The 15,017-nt window shown below is 33.0% G+C and overlaps 1 protein-coding gene and 1 long non-coding RNA gene across 2 annotated transcripts; both read left to right on the forward strand.

Annotated features, from left to right (window-relative positions):
- Positions 1–4,222: 4,222 nt before the first annotated feature.
- LOC134268573 (uncharacterized) lies at positions 4,223–6,483 on the forward strand. Its single transcript, XR_009992393.1, has 3 exons — positions 4,223–4,252; positions 5,504–5,576; positions 6,054–6,483. It is a non-coding gene; the product is annotated as an uncharacterized LOC134268573 (long non-coding RNA).
- Positions 6,484–8,192: 1,709 nt separating this feature from the next.
- On the forward strand, positions 8,193–9,278 carry LOC134268581 (dynein heavy chain-like). Its single transcript, XM_062750847.1, has one exon. It carries the CDS (start codon positions 8,193–8,195, stop codon positions 9,276–9,278), a length of 1,086 nt encoding a protein of 361 aa, XP_062606831.1.
- Positions 9,279–15,017: the final 5,739 nt, after the last annotated feature.

Here is a 15,017-nt window from a genome sequence, read left to right on the forward strand (position 1 = left end):
TAAAAGGAAGGTCTACATAATGAGTTTCTAAAAAGTTGTGTGCAATATATCTTTGTCTTTGTCTCTCTGATCAGTATAAGAATTTAAAAAAAAATGAAGAAATTTCAGAAAGTACTCGTCAGTTCACTTACAAAAATACCTGCATCAATACAGTCATACAGAAACGATTCATCTTTTTTTCTCTAGCATCTTCATATTTCAACCCGGCGTTTTTCATAATACAACCTAAATTGTGTTGTAATTAACAACTGCAATGTTTATATGCCTTTAATATAAGAACTACTGATCTTCCACCGTTTGTTTAGAATATATTTCTTTTAAAATGATGCAAAACAATTATTCATAACTTGAAATATAAATCAGTGTAATAGCCCTCAAATTCGACGTCAAGAATATTTTTTTTTTGTTTTTTGTGTAACGTTAGGGATGATGACAAGACATTCACTATTAAAAGTATTGTTTATTAAAAGCAATTTAAGTCATCCGTTATTCGCATATCATAACTATAAGTTTGCAATGAATCATAAAAAAATTAAAACATTTATGACACTCCATTCTGAAAAAATGTGAAATCATTTCTACCCAATTTCGATCTTATGCTAGTTTCAAATAAAACTATAAAATTTTAAAAATACGCCCACGAATTTTCTGTGCAATCTTTGAAATATTAATGTTTAAAATTTTAAATAAAACCCCTAACATGTTGGAAAAAATATCAAAAGAGTTATAACTTCCTGCATTTGTGACACGGTGTCTAATTGGTAGGAAATAAAAGCATTGAAGTTACAGTTATAGAATGATATTGAAAATAAAAAATATTTTTCAAGGAGGAAACATGAAACAGACACAGGTTTTTTCGGAAATAAAAATAAACATACTAATCGATGGAATGTAGGTTATTGTTTTTTAAACAAAACAAAAAAAAAAAAGAAAAAAAGGAAAAAAGGAAATAACGACTGATCCCATTCTAGAAAAAAACAAGCTATTTATATATTTTTTCATTACTTTAAGCAGATTTTTTTAAAGTGAATTATTCTTTTAAACTTCAAAGGCAAAGGACATTTTTACACCTTTTTTTGCATTAAGAAATACTTCATTGTCATGATATGTTATTTAAATATTATATACCAGTATGTTCCAAAGTTGCTCGTTTCAAGTAAAACAAGTAAAGCATGAAAAAAGTATGCCAATTTTTATTCCTCATGCACATTTTTTCTCTCTTGCATTAAGAACCCTCTATACACTGATGAAAAATGTTTTTTGGACTTTGAGAAAATTATATTGGGTAAAGGAGGCCATTTTGAAATAAACTAATCCTTTTCTAATATATGGAGCGTGCCTTCTTTATCCAGGAAAAATCTTTGAAGACGGTGAAGTAATGAAAAAGAAAAATTGCTTTTGATTATTCAAATGGAGAAAATACATGCAAATAAAGTTATCAATTACTCTATCTTGGTCTAACATAATGTTTAGTATACAAGGGTTTATTTAAGATTTCGTTATACAGTGCAGATTACAATTTATTCTGTTTTATGTCAAATGGTGGGTCAGTCTAACTACACGCAAGTACCCTGAAATTAGTGTGCAGCGTAGAGAGGGTCCTTAATTTTCCTGTATTTTTAGCAATGCATATAACTTAATTACTGGTGCTTCATTGATACTATAATAGTTTTGATTATCTCATGATATATTTAAAAAGAAGGTTTGTAATCAGCAAACATATTCTTAAGTCAATATTACAGTGTAATATTGAAGATTGAAATAGTCTGGAGATAAATAAGAGCATTCAAGCTGATCCTAGTTCATATATTTCTGTTGAAAGTATAATTATATTTTAAACCATGCTTTGCACACTTCCTAAAAAAAATGTATCAATACTTCGTATTGAATATATTCCATTGCAATGTTCCAGAAAAAATACAAAATCTTGTCACTTAGACAAATTTCATGTGGTGTGTTCGCGCTTCATGAAAACATACCCATCTTCAATTCTGTGTGATATGTACATCAAAAATTCACATTAAACTTGAAAAAATATGTATACATTCAAAATTATATATTAAATGGAAAATACTAAAACATGTCACAGGACGAAAAGCCAGGTTTCCCAAATTTGGAAACCCGATGGAAACATATGGGAATCGTGACATCAGTAATTTCCATATAGTTTCCATTTTATGGAAACCACATTGTGGTTTCCACATAGATTCCCGACATGGAAACAATCAACCTGTGGTTTCCCGTAAGTTTCCCAAGGTAGGAAACCATGGAAACATACCCCGGTAGTTTCTACATAGATTCCCGACATGGAAACAATCAACGTGTGGTTTCCCGTAAGTTTTCCAAGATAGGAAAACGTGGAAACATGTCTTAGTGGTTTCCATGTAGATTCCCGACATGGAAACAGTCAACCTGTGGTTTTCCGTAAGTTTCCCAAAATAGGAAACCATGGAAACATGCCTCAGTGGTTTCCATATAGATTCCCGACATGGAAGCCACCAATGTCTAGTTTTCCCCATGTTTCCCAGGCAGGGAAACTTTGAAAGTATATCTCAATACTAACCCACCTACCTTTTATTTTACAAAAAGTTAAATATTTGATTATGTTACCATATTTTTACCAATTATAGAAATATTTCAAAAGTGTTTACATGCTGTATCAAAATAATTAACTTCAAACAGTTAAAATAACTAGATGTGTATTTCTGTGTGATTAATTTAATATTTCAACACCGTGAACGCAATTCAATTTAATTTGATTTTATTTAACTGAATTTTATTTAATTTAATTTTGAATTTGATTTATCACATAAGTTTTGTTAAACTCGTATAAAATGCGTGAAGTGGAATAGAAAAAAAGTAAGTGCATGCAGTTATGTAGAAATCAATCATTTCCGATCCTACTTTCTGGAAGCTGTCCATGATGAATGTTCCTTTGAAAAAATGGAAGAGCTAAGGAAGGGTACATTTAATGAAATTATTTACAGGAAAGGTTTACTAAAAAGATCGATTAAAAAGTAAATAAAGAAATATGTCTAGTTACGATTACTGATTAAGGACAGGTGAGACGTTCCTCAATAAAATAATTATTTTTTTTCCCAATATTTTTCAATTGACAATGAAGAATTAGTTTTACATAATTACATGTATTCACATGTATTCACAAGACATCAAGGTACCTTAACAGGCATTTATGTTAGATACCAGAGGTTGGTATTTCTTATATACCGGGGTAATCCGTCAGGAAAAAAAATCTTCAGTTGGTTTGTCAAAATTACATTTTTAGTGTTTCAAGTTTTTAAATACAAGTTTAGAAAGTGATAAAGATTTTGTTTCAATATGAATTAATATATTAATATAAACTGGTCAGATATAGAATCATTCATCGAATTGGCTGGGGGCTGAGTATTATCATACTATTATTTTACTATGAATAGTGAATATTGTTTTTTAATTTATTAAATTATTATTTTTTTTATTGGGGGTTGGTGGGTTGCTTTTCATTTTTTCCTTGAGAAGCCCCCCTCCAAAAAAAAACGCTTTTGAAAAAGTCACTATGGTCGGCCTCTGTAATTAGGGACACCTGCCCTCACGTGCCATTTCAGGTGGAGACACGTGCCACGAAGACACCTGTCACTGTGTATGTTTTGTATATTCTATGTGAATTGAGACGGTTTTGTACCTGAAGGGAACAATGGGCTGTTGTCGAGCATGTACACACACAGTCTCCGACCGAAAATTCTTTTAAATTTTTAAATTAAGATGATGATTCGTGTTTCTTTTATCATTTAAAAAATTTACGTATATTCCATAAATAAAGTTATAAAAGAAAACATATTTATAAAATAACCTACATTTAAGAAATTCAATGAAAGAACAAACTATTTAGAATTTAGGAAGTGTACCCTACTAATCTAAGGAAACATTACAGAGGAAGTGTATCCCACTTATCTAAGGTAACGTTACAGAGGAAGTATACCCCACTAATCTAAGGTAACGTTACAGAGGTAGTGCACCCCACTAATCTAAGGTAACGTTACAGAGGAAGTGTACCCCACGAATCTAACGTAACGTTACAGAGGAAGTCTACCCCACTTATCTAAGGTAACGTTACAAAGGAAGTGCACCCCACTTATCTAAGGTAACGTTACAGAGGAAGTCTACCCCACTAATCTAAGGAAACGTTACAGAGGAAGTATACCCCACTAATCTAAGGTAACGTTACAGAGGAAGTGTACCCCACTAATTTAAGGTAACGTTACAGAGGAAGTGTACCCCTATTATCTAATTTAACGTTACAGAGGAGGTGTACCCCACTTATCTAAGGTAACGTTACAGAGAAGGTGTACCCCACTTATCTAAGGTAACGTTACAGAGGAAGTGCACCACACTTATCTAAGGTAACGTTACAGAGGAAGTGCACCCCACTTATCTAAGGTAACGTTACATAGGAAGTGTACCCCACGTATCTAAGGTAACGTTACAAAGGAGGTGTACCCCACTTATCTAAGGTAACGTTACAGAGGAAGTGCACCCCACTTATCTAAGGTAACGTTACAGAGGAAGTGCACCCTACTTATCTAAGGTAACGTTACATAGGAAGTGTACCCCACGTATCTAAGGTAACGTTACAAAGGAGGTGTACCCCACAAATCTAAGGTAAGCATTATAAGAAAACTGGTGTCGGTTTCATTGATTTGAATGATTATTGTACATTTACGCTGCAATTTCAGCCATATTTCAGAGGTGTGAATTTAAAAATGTATGAACAGTTTTAAAAGTTTTTTGGTTTAGTTTCTCTGGTGGCCCTAAATGAAACTTTTTGAAAACCAGCATGCCAGTCCCTTGATTCTTGACATGGGAAACCGTTTTCGACATACTTGGAATTTGAAAATAAAATCAGTTAACTTGATAATTAAAAAAAAATGCTAATAAAAATGTCCTATTTAAACTTAATTGCAGAAATTAGTTTCTTGCAAGTATTGTCAAATTACAATAGGATTTAAACTTGTAAAAAGATCATTTATTGTCGTAATTCACACCATTAAAAAAGTTTATTTCGAACAGATTTAAAATCAAAACATTCTAGAAGTATATTGATTGTATTTATAAAACAGTCGCAAAATTTGCATTCAGGTTAATGTTAACCGCTCAGTAAATATGAATGGATAATCCTTGCAAGTCCAAATCTCATTCTTTAAGTAATGAATTCGTCCTGGCCTTTCAGGCCGAAGTCAGATGATAAACTTTGTTCTGTATGGTATTCAGTTAAATATTATTACAAAAATCTCTTAACATATGCAAAAGAAGTTATCATAAGTACTTAAAATCAGGGTGAGGAAGTTTCATATTGAGCAATTTTTTTTCATCATTATTAGTCTTTCTTACTAATATGTTCTGATTCAGCGTCTTTACACAACTCGTGTCTTTTACAAAGCAGCCTGTACTCTTTTTTATTGTAATTAAAGTTATTATTACGACTAGTTTGTTACATTTCTTTTAGAGCTCTGGGTATAGGACTTGCCTCGTGTTTTGCCAGAGTAGGAGGGATAATATCACCATACGCAGCACTTTTTGTGAGTGGTCTGTTTGGTCTATATAAATGTTTTACCTGAACACATTACAAAGGAACAATTCAATTATTCCGCACGAAAGTATGATTGTAAATATTCTAAGTTTGTTTTATTAAGTAGTTTACTTCTGTATTTTAATATTGAAGAAAAGTTTAATGCATAAAAAAATTAATATGTTATTGACTTCCTTATAAAATTATTAACTTTTGATTTATGTTTTATTTTAATATGTAGAACAGCTTTCCCTTTTGTTATTACAAAAGGTTTTAATAATTTTGCAGTTTTTGCTAAACGTACTTCAACTCTATTTTGATTAAATGTGAAAAATTAAATAAACAAGGCCTGTTGGTATTCTTTTAAGAATACAAGTAAGATTTTTTTTCACCTTATTTTGTGAAGTTGATCATTTAAAAAAAACTGCAAACAGACATTTATATAACATATTTCAGAAATCTCAGCTTAATTAACTTTTAATTTCAGGGAACTCATATCCCCTGGGGACCAGGAGTGGTGTTTGGAATTTTGTCAGTATTGGTGACTATTTTGATAATATGGTTACCCAAAACAACTGGGAAAGAATTGCCCAACACTCTTGAGGAGGTTAATGAACTTTATGTCCTCAAGAAAGATGATAATGTAAATGTTTCTGATTCAACTAATATGAAATTTTGAAGATTTCATGTTTTTTAATCAGGACAATTCCTTCTAAAAAAATCCTCATGAATTGACTAATGGTGATTGAACGCTAAGTTAATAATACTTTTTTGTTTTTCCTTTATGATTATTAAGAAAAAAAATGAAGATGCATTTAAGAATAAATTTTTGAGATCGTTCACTGTTCGTTATCACCATTCTCTCATTTCATCTGATTAAAAAATATTTCTTAATGAATGCAAGCAAAATAAAAGAATTGAGAGAACGTTTTATTATGTATCTTTCCATAATAAACAACATGAAAACGTACCAATTCATTAACAATAGTAGCTAAGTAAAATCTCGAAAAGCAGGTTATAAACAAATCACTTGTCGCAAGGAACTTTTCAATATGAAGTCATTTTGGTACAAGTGACGTATTTTATATGCTTGAGAGGCAGATAAAGTAATTTTTACATTGCAAAGAGCATTTCATTAGTAAACAGACTATTAAAACATATCTTTCTTTTTATAACAATATTTAACAATTGTTTAGTGCAATTACTCAATAATTATCAAGAGATTGTACTTCCTTAATTATACACCTAATTTTGCGTAAAGGCTGAATATGTTTAACATCGAGGTGCCTTATTGGTACGCCTTTTTGCAAGGGAACACACGTAATACTTAAAGTACAAAGAATGCAGATATTATTGATTATTTGAATTATTAATGTAAAACAGGGCATGCCCTTCCTACATAGAAACTTGTTCATGACCTCTATTAAGTACACATACTTTGTTTTTATCACGTGACTGTCCATCGATGGGACTACACTAAATTTAGTACAGAATAGAGTGTACTATGTTATTTCAATGTTTAGGTTATGTGAAAATAAAAACGCTATATAAAAAGCAAAATCAGATTTATATAGTTCTCATTTTTGCACGTCTACGTTTCGTTGATTTCTTCGTAGTAAGGCTTAACAATACTTGATGTTTTTCACAAGTTTCGCTGTCTGTTTCAACTAAGCTAGTTCTTTGCATTTAATTTTCAGGCAAGGATTTAGATTTTTTAACGCTTGGTAGATACATTTAACAAATTTCTAAATTGATAATAATCATACATTGGCATTCAGTAGGGAAACAATCATTCAATTTGATTGGCAGTATTTTGTATTCCGAGTTTCATATGCAAATTAGTATTGATGTCATTTAAATTATATGTTATAATATTTATTGTATACTATTATATTCAATATCTTTTATAAGGAAAGGAGACCATTACTTTTTTTTTTCTGTTAAAAGATAGTTTACCACTTAACATCAGTTCTAACATTCAAAATCAATGTTGGCTATATTATTCAATGTTTGGATGTGGATTGAAAATTACAAAATATTATTTTTTAATTTCAATGCTAAATAGTCTTTATCAACTAAGCAATTCTTGGACTATTGAGAAATTTGTGATAAATCCTTTCAAGAAATGTTTCAATACCAGTCATTTTACAAAATGATATTTCCAATGAAATATATTGAGATAAAATAAGAATTACCATCACTTTTGGCACACATCTGTACTTAGTAACTGCTGCTGAAATCTATATGGGTAGATGAGTATGAACGTGTAAACCTAAGCAATTGTTCTCAGATGTCCTTCCAAATCAATAATTAGATATACAGTATAAAAAAATTTGCAGCTACCCAATTAATCATTTAATAATATTCATAGTGTAGCCTGTTTAATGAAATGAACAAAGGCTATCAATTTCATTGAAAGTATGTAATGTATTCGCATGAAAACCATTTCAAATTTTCATTTATCATACCTCAGTTAAGAAATATTCAGATTTCATTTTTTTATTGCGTCAAAAGAAGTTTGTACTAACTTTGAATTTCCCACTTTCATTGCAATGATGTCATTACCTGGCATCGATCCATCTGAGCCTCTACAGCATTATTTCGCTGCGTTTATGCATCACTCTACATGAAGGCTACAATAGCTTTCAGTACACTCTACATGAAGGCTACAACAGACTTCAGTACACTCTACATCAAGGCTACAACAGACTTCAGTACACTCTACATCAAGGCTACAGCAGACTTCAGTACACTCTACATCAAGGGCTACAACAGACTTCAGTACACTCTACATGAAGGCTACAACAGACTTCAGTACACTCTACATCAAGGCTACAACAGACTTCAGTACACTCTACATGAAGGCTACAACAGACTTCAGTACACTCTACATGAAGGCTACAACAGACTTCAGTACACTCTACATCAAGGCTACAACAGACTTCAATACACTCTACATCAAGGCTACAACAGACTTCAGTACACTCTACATCAAGGCTACAACAGACTTCAGTACACTCTACATCAAGGCTACAACAGACTTCAGTACACTCTACATCAAGGCTACAACAGACTTCAGTACACTCTACATCAAGGCTACAACAGACTTCAGTACACTCTACATCAAGGCTACAACAGACTTCAGTACACTCTACATCAAGGCTACAACAGACTTCAGTACACTCTACATCAAGGCTACAACAGACTTCAGTACACTCTACATCAAGGCTACAACAGACTTCAGTACACTCTACATCCAGGTAAAACAGACTTCAGTACACTCTACAGACTTCAGTACACTCTACATCAAGGCTACAACAGACTTCAGTACACTCTTCATGAAGGCTCAGACTTCAGGCTACACTCTACATCAATAGACTTCAATACACTCTACATCAAGGCTACTACATCAAGGCAGTACACTCTACATCAAGTACACTCTACATCAAGGCTACAACAGACTTCAGTACACTCTACATCAAGGCTTCAACAGATTTCAGTACACTCTACATCAATGCTACAACAGTGCACTCTACATCAAGGCTACAACAACAGACTACATCAAGGCTACACTTTACATCAAGGCTACAACAGACTTCAGTACGCTCTACATCAAGGCTACAACAGACTTCAGTACACTCTACATGAAGGCTACAACAGACTTCAGTACACTACATCAAGGCTACAACAGACTTCAGTACACTCTACATGAAGGGTACAACAGACTTCAGTACACTCTACATGAAAGCTACAACAGACTTCAGTACACTCTGCATGAAGGCTACAACAGACTTCATTACACTCTACATCAAGGCTACAACAGACTTCAGTACACTCTACATCAAGGCTACAACAGACTTCAGTACACTCTACATCAAGGCTACAACAGACTTCAGTACACTCTACATCAAGGCTACAACAGACTTCAGTACACTCTACATCAAGGCTACAACAGACTTCAGTACACTCTACATCAAGGCTACAACAGACTTCATTACACGCTACATCAAGGCTACAACAGACTTCAGTACACTCTACATCAAGGCTACAACTTCAGACTTCAGTACACTCTACATCAAGGCTACAACAGACTTCAGTACACTCTACATCAAGGCTACAACAGACTTCAATACACTCTACATCAAGGCTACAACAGACTTCAGTACACTCTACATCAAGGCTACAACAGACTTCAGTACACTCTACATCAAGGCTACAACAGACTTCAGTACACTCTACATCAAGGCTACAGACTTCAGACTTCAAGTACACTCTACATCAAGGCTACAACAGACTTCAGTACACTCTACATCAAGGCTACAACAAACACTTGATTACCTCTACATCAAGGCTCAGCAAGCATCACTACATAAGGCTCGACCTCAGTACACTCTACATCAAGGCTTCAACAGACTTCAATACACTCTACATCAAGGCTACAACAGACTTCAATACGGGTATGAGCTGAAGGAGACTGTAGTTGATCCAAATATAGATATAGCATTCTAGACTGTGTACAGGAGAGTCTGAAGAGAAATTTTGTGAGATAAACTATAAGAAGATGGTTATCGGTTATACCATAACGGATTCTACAGACAGATATATAAACACTTTAGACTGGGTATACAGCGCACAGGAAGACTATGATAAGGTATGTTACTTATACAAGTATTTTTTTCTCTTTTATATTCAAGGGAAATAACTCTACATTATCAAAATGATGTGAATCATGAAATTTGAATTTTAAACGCTTATATTTCTACACTTCCCGACCTGAACGGTGAACGAACGCAGAGCGAACGGTGAGTGAAGGATGTGCAAAAGCTGAACGCAACTTGGTGAACGATGTGTGAACGGTGAGTGCAAAGTGAACGGTGAACACAAGATGAACGATTTATTCGGAATGCCTCCGATCTTTTCCTTGCATTGAAATTATTCTGTTATTCTATAATTTCAGGTGCTAAAATATAAATAAACAATAGATAAATAAATAAATAATAAAAACATTTTTTTCTGCACATACCTTTGTTTTAATTCTATATTTTAAAGACATAATTAGAATTACCGTAAAACATATATATTGATACCGAACGCGTGAGGTTTTAATATAAAATTAGTCTACTTATAAAGTAAATATGCTTATTCTTTTAACTAATAAAATGATGTGGTTTTAAGAAAATAAAGCTACTACTTATAGAATATATTAATTTCATTGTACCCGGTTGAAACAACCAGGGATGGGGTAATTGAATAAAGTAATTGTAATTGAGTGTAATTAATTACATTTTTCAAAGTTATTGGAAGTAATTTGTATTTGAGTGAGCTTTCAATTACAAGTAAATGAATGTATTTAAATACATTTCAAAAAAGGTCATGTATTTTCAATTACTTTTCAATTATATTTCAATTACTTTTTTCAAAATAAAAGTTTATAAAAAAGTTATATACTGATACACAGTTTTTACACTGGTGGATATATACTACCTATTCCCACTTTTTGAAAATCTCAGTTCTACCTGTTCCCACTCGAAAGTAACAATAGATGGTTTAGATAGTTAATTTGTTTTTACAGTTATTAGACTAACTACATCCCCTTTAAGATTTACATGTGCAAGTATTCCATACATTTTAAGATAGTAAGATACTGAATAGATTTGTGAGAAATATTAATTTATTTTATTCAAAAATATGAATTCAAGAAAGTAACAAACTTCTTGTCATACACCATGCTGGTGTAGCATTGGCTTGTGTTTGTACAATAATTAAGTGTCTCATAGTGTTTAATTTAATTTGTTTATACAGTGTGTCACACTGCCCAAGTCATTATAGGTAAAGGTCTAAATTGGTCCAGGTGTGAACCCCTGTCATATCCAAGAACAAAAACACCGAATAAAAATTCACTATAGAAAAAATCTAATTTTTACTAAAAAAATCTTTCCTTTTTTTTTTAAAATAAAACTCAAGTAATTGAAATGTATTTAATTACATTTGCCAAAGTAATTGAAAGTAATTAATTACATTTGAAAAAATCAATGTAATTGTAATTGCAAGTAATTGACAAAATTATCAATGTATTTGAAAGTAATTAATTACATTTCAAAGTAATTGACCCCAAGCCTGGAAACAACCATACATGCATTTGAGTGCCAAGGCGATTCTGAGTGAAATATCGGATTTTTTTAAATTCACAATTGTCTGTTAACGTATTGAATAAAACACTTGTATTTTAAATTTCTAATGCAAAATATTCTATACTTATGTGTCTTTTGTATTATGATTATTATGATGGTTATTTAGCTAACTTTTACATGTATCTGTAGACATTAATTTCCCGGCCGTGATTATACTCGGACAAGATGATGGATGGATTGATTGATTGTATACTGTTTAACGCCCCTCTCCAGAATATTTCACTGATATGGAGACCTCACCATTGCCGGTGAAGGGCTGCAACTTTAGGCTATGCTCGGCACTTATGGACTTTGAGCAGGGAGGGATCTTTATCGTGTCACACCTGCTGTGAAACGGGGCCTCGGTTTATGCGGTCTCATCCGAAGGACCGCCTCATTTAGTCGCCTTTTACGACAAGCAAGGAGATACTGAGGACCTATTCTAACCCGGATCCCCACTTAAGATTTCTTTATATCTTACTGATTAATTGTTCATGTTATTACCGTTCAAAAAATCTATATCAATCCATGCATCAAAATTTTGTTTCTGTTATGTATCCTTACTAGGTTAAATATTCACAAGTCGGTCATTCATTGTCCGATCATCGAGCTCTGCGCTACAGTTTGATTTTAAGCGTCGGCCGAAATTTTAAACACCATTATTGTCCAACGACGGACGACCGAATAAACTGACCACCGATGATCGGACAATGATCGAAGGTTGGTCGACGGATATTTTCAATTGAAGGAATCGGCCACCGACGCTTAAAAAATTATAACTTGGATCGACAGACACAAAATTGGTCGGACGACAAAAAAGAGGTCAAAATCGGGCAAGACAATGGCCGATGAACTGACGACTGTCACCCGAAAACCCCATTTTTGCTTCAAAACCCGTCGGCAGTTGGTCGTTTTTGGAAATGTGACTTGGGTTTTACACACCAACTAATACATGTAATATAAAATTACAGGAGAGATGTGAGAGTTATAATGGATATTTAGCTGAATTTAAATCCATGGAGGAAAATAATTGGATAACCCAGACCCTTTCGCCCCTTATTACGGTAAAAACTGATTTATCGCCCCTTAGTATAATAAGATTCTGGCTTATTGCTATGTATTTCGTAACACAAATATATTTGTCTTTTCGCCTTTGTATAATGGACATATCTTACTAACAACCCATATCATGATAATATTTGACCTACTGCTGCTACATTTTTCTAGTACCATATTTTCTCGCACATTATACTATATTTTGTTTAATTTAAAAAAGGGAGATGGGCGAATTTTGCGTGCAGAAAACCCACTTACTTAAAATATATCAAAGTACTGAAAGTACTGATTGAAATTAATTATTACATTAATTCGATAAATGTTTGATTGATTGTATTTTGATTAACGTTCCTCTCGAGAATTTTTGACTTATATGGAAATGCCACCATTTTCCGGCGGAGAGCTTCAATTTTTTTTTACCTTTATTCGGCACCCATTGAGCAGAAAGGGATCTTTTTCGAGCCAGTACATACTGGGACCCGGAACCTTAGTAAATATAGTCTCATCCGAAGATCCAAGTCCTGCGGTGGGATTAATGACATAATTTTTTCTCTTTTCAATGCATTATGACGTCACAAAATGCGACATTTTCCGAATAATCCGTACGTTTGTTTGAAATTGGCCTAAAGTTGAAGCAATTTTTAGCCGGGCTTATTGCTCAAAGAGCAATTTCCGGCTTATGTGATCCTGTTCAAGGCAGGATGTTAACCCCATTTCAAAGTTACGTGCAAAGATATAGTTCTTACTCTCAACCGCTTTTGAGATAATTAAAACGCTAAATAAAGCAACAAAAATAAACATTAGGAGTAATGACTTTGAAAACTTTGAAAACTTCATAAGCCAAAGAACATAGTTCATTAGCGTAAGAATTTTTGATAATCAGTTTTACCGTAGTTCTATACACAAACAAGGTAAAGCAGGAGAGGGAACCAGACAGGCCTGTTTGTTTACGTTCAGCTGCGGTACAAGATTAATTCTGATTGTGACAAAATCGGACCGTTGTATAAGGATTGAAAAACTCACTGTCAGTGTCTTATCATTTATATTGATAGTTTTAAAATATTTTTTTCATCAGAATATAAACGTGATTCATGTAAGAAATCCATTCTACTCTGTAAATGAGCCCAGCTCTCTGTACTTCTGAGTACTTTGATTCAATACATCATATAGAGGACAACCCTGATCCACAATATGCAATTACATAATGTAAGATGTAAAAGCATGTTTTAATTTTTGGATCTTTGGCTGTGCTCATATTTTAATATTTGTCGAAGGAAGACAAATACGCATGTTTTCTGCAAATTTCAAAAACATTTCAATTTCTAAAAGCCGAAAAGAAATTTTGATATAGGAAATGAAAACACTAAGTCTCTTCTGAATTTTGATATATGAAATAGGAAAGAGGGTGATAGTTTATCAATTAATATAAGGACAAGCCCTGTCGCCATTTTATGCATAAAGTGAACTTAGCTTTTTTATAACATTGTTCTCTCTAAAACACAAATGATCTGGAAAGGAAGTAAAAAGTAAATGTATTACATTAAAGACAATTTAATGAAATGAATTTCCAACTCAATTTAAAGTATTGGGTATTTATTTTGTTGTGGTCTTAACTAGAGTTCCAAAACCTAACTTTAACAAAAAAGATCAAAATTAAGAACACTCATTATACAATGGAGTAAAAGACGTACCATGTGCTAAACTCTTGGGTAGGTTTCACTCATAAAATCACTACTAATAGCATTTATATAAATGATAATCATGATTTTTTTATATCAAAACGAAGATGATGTTGGATCGAAGAATTTACTAAAAATGTTTTAAATACAATTCCCCACTTAAATATGGCTGAAGTTTAACGTCAAACAATCAAATGCAATTTGATCGAACATAAATGAATGCAAGTGTTGTATTAAGTGCTCCTTGTTTTGTGGTCCTCCCAATCCTCCCTACTTATCATCCATATTATCGTCCTAACATTCCTCCAAATCTTCCCCCGAATCCTCGAAATCCTAGACTTCTTCTCCCGAATCCTCCAAATCCTAGACATCTTCCCCCGAATCCTCCAAATCCTAGACTTCTTCCCCCCAATCCTCCAAATCCTCCAAATCTTCCCTCGAATCCTCCCACTCCTGCTAATTCTCCATTTCTTCTTCCTAATCTTCCACTTCCTTTTAATCCTCTTTCCAAATCTTCATATCCTCCACCGTGACCCCCTGAACTAT

The sequence above is a fragment of the Saccostrea cucullata genome, unplaced genomic scaffold (genome assembly GCF_032062105.1).
Source record: "Saccostrea cucullata isolate Sc308-1 unplaced genomic scaffold, CSIRO_AGI_Scuc_v1 ctg13979, whole genome shotgun sequence".
Classification (NCBI taxonomy): domain Eukaryota; kingdom Metazoa; phylum Mollusca; class Bivalvia; order Ostreida; family Ostreidae; genus Saccostrea; species Saccostrea cuccullata.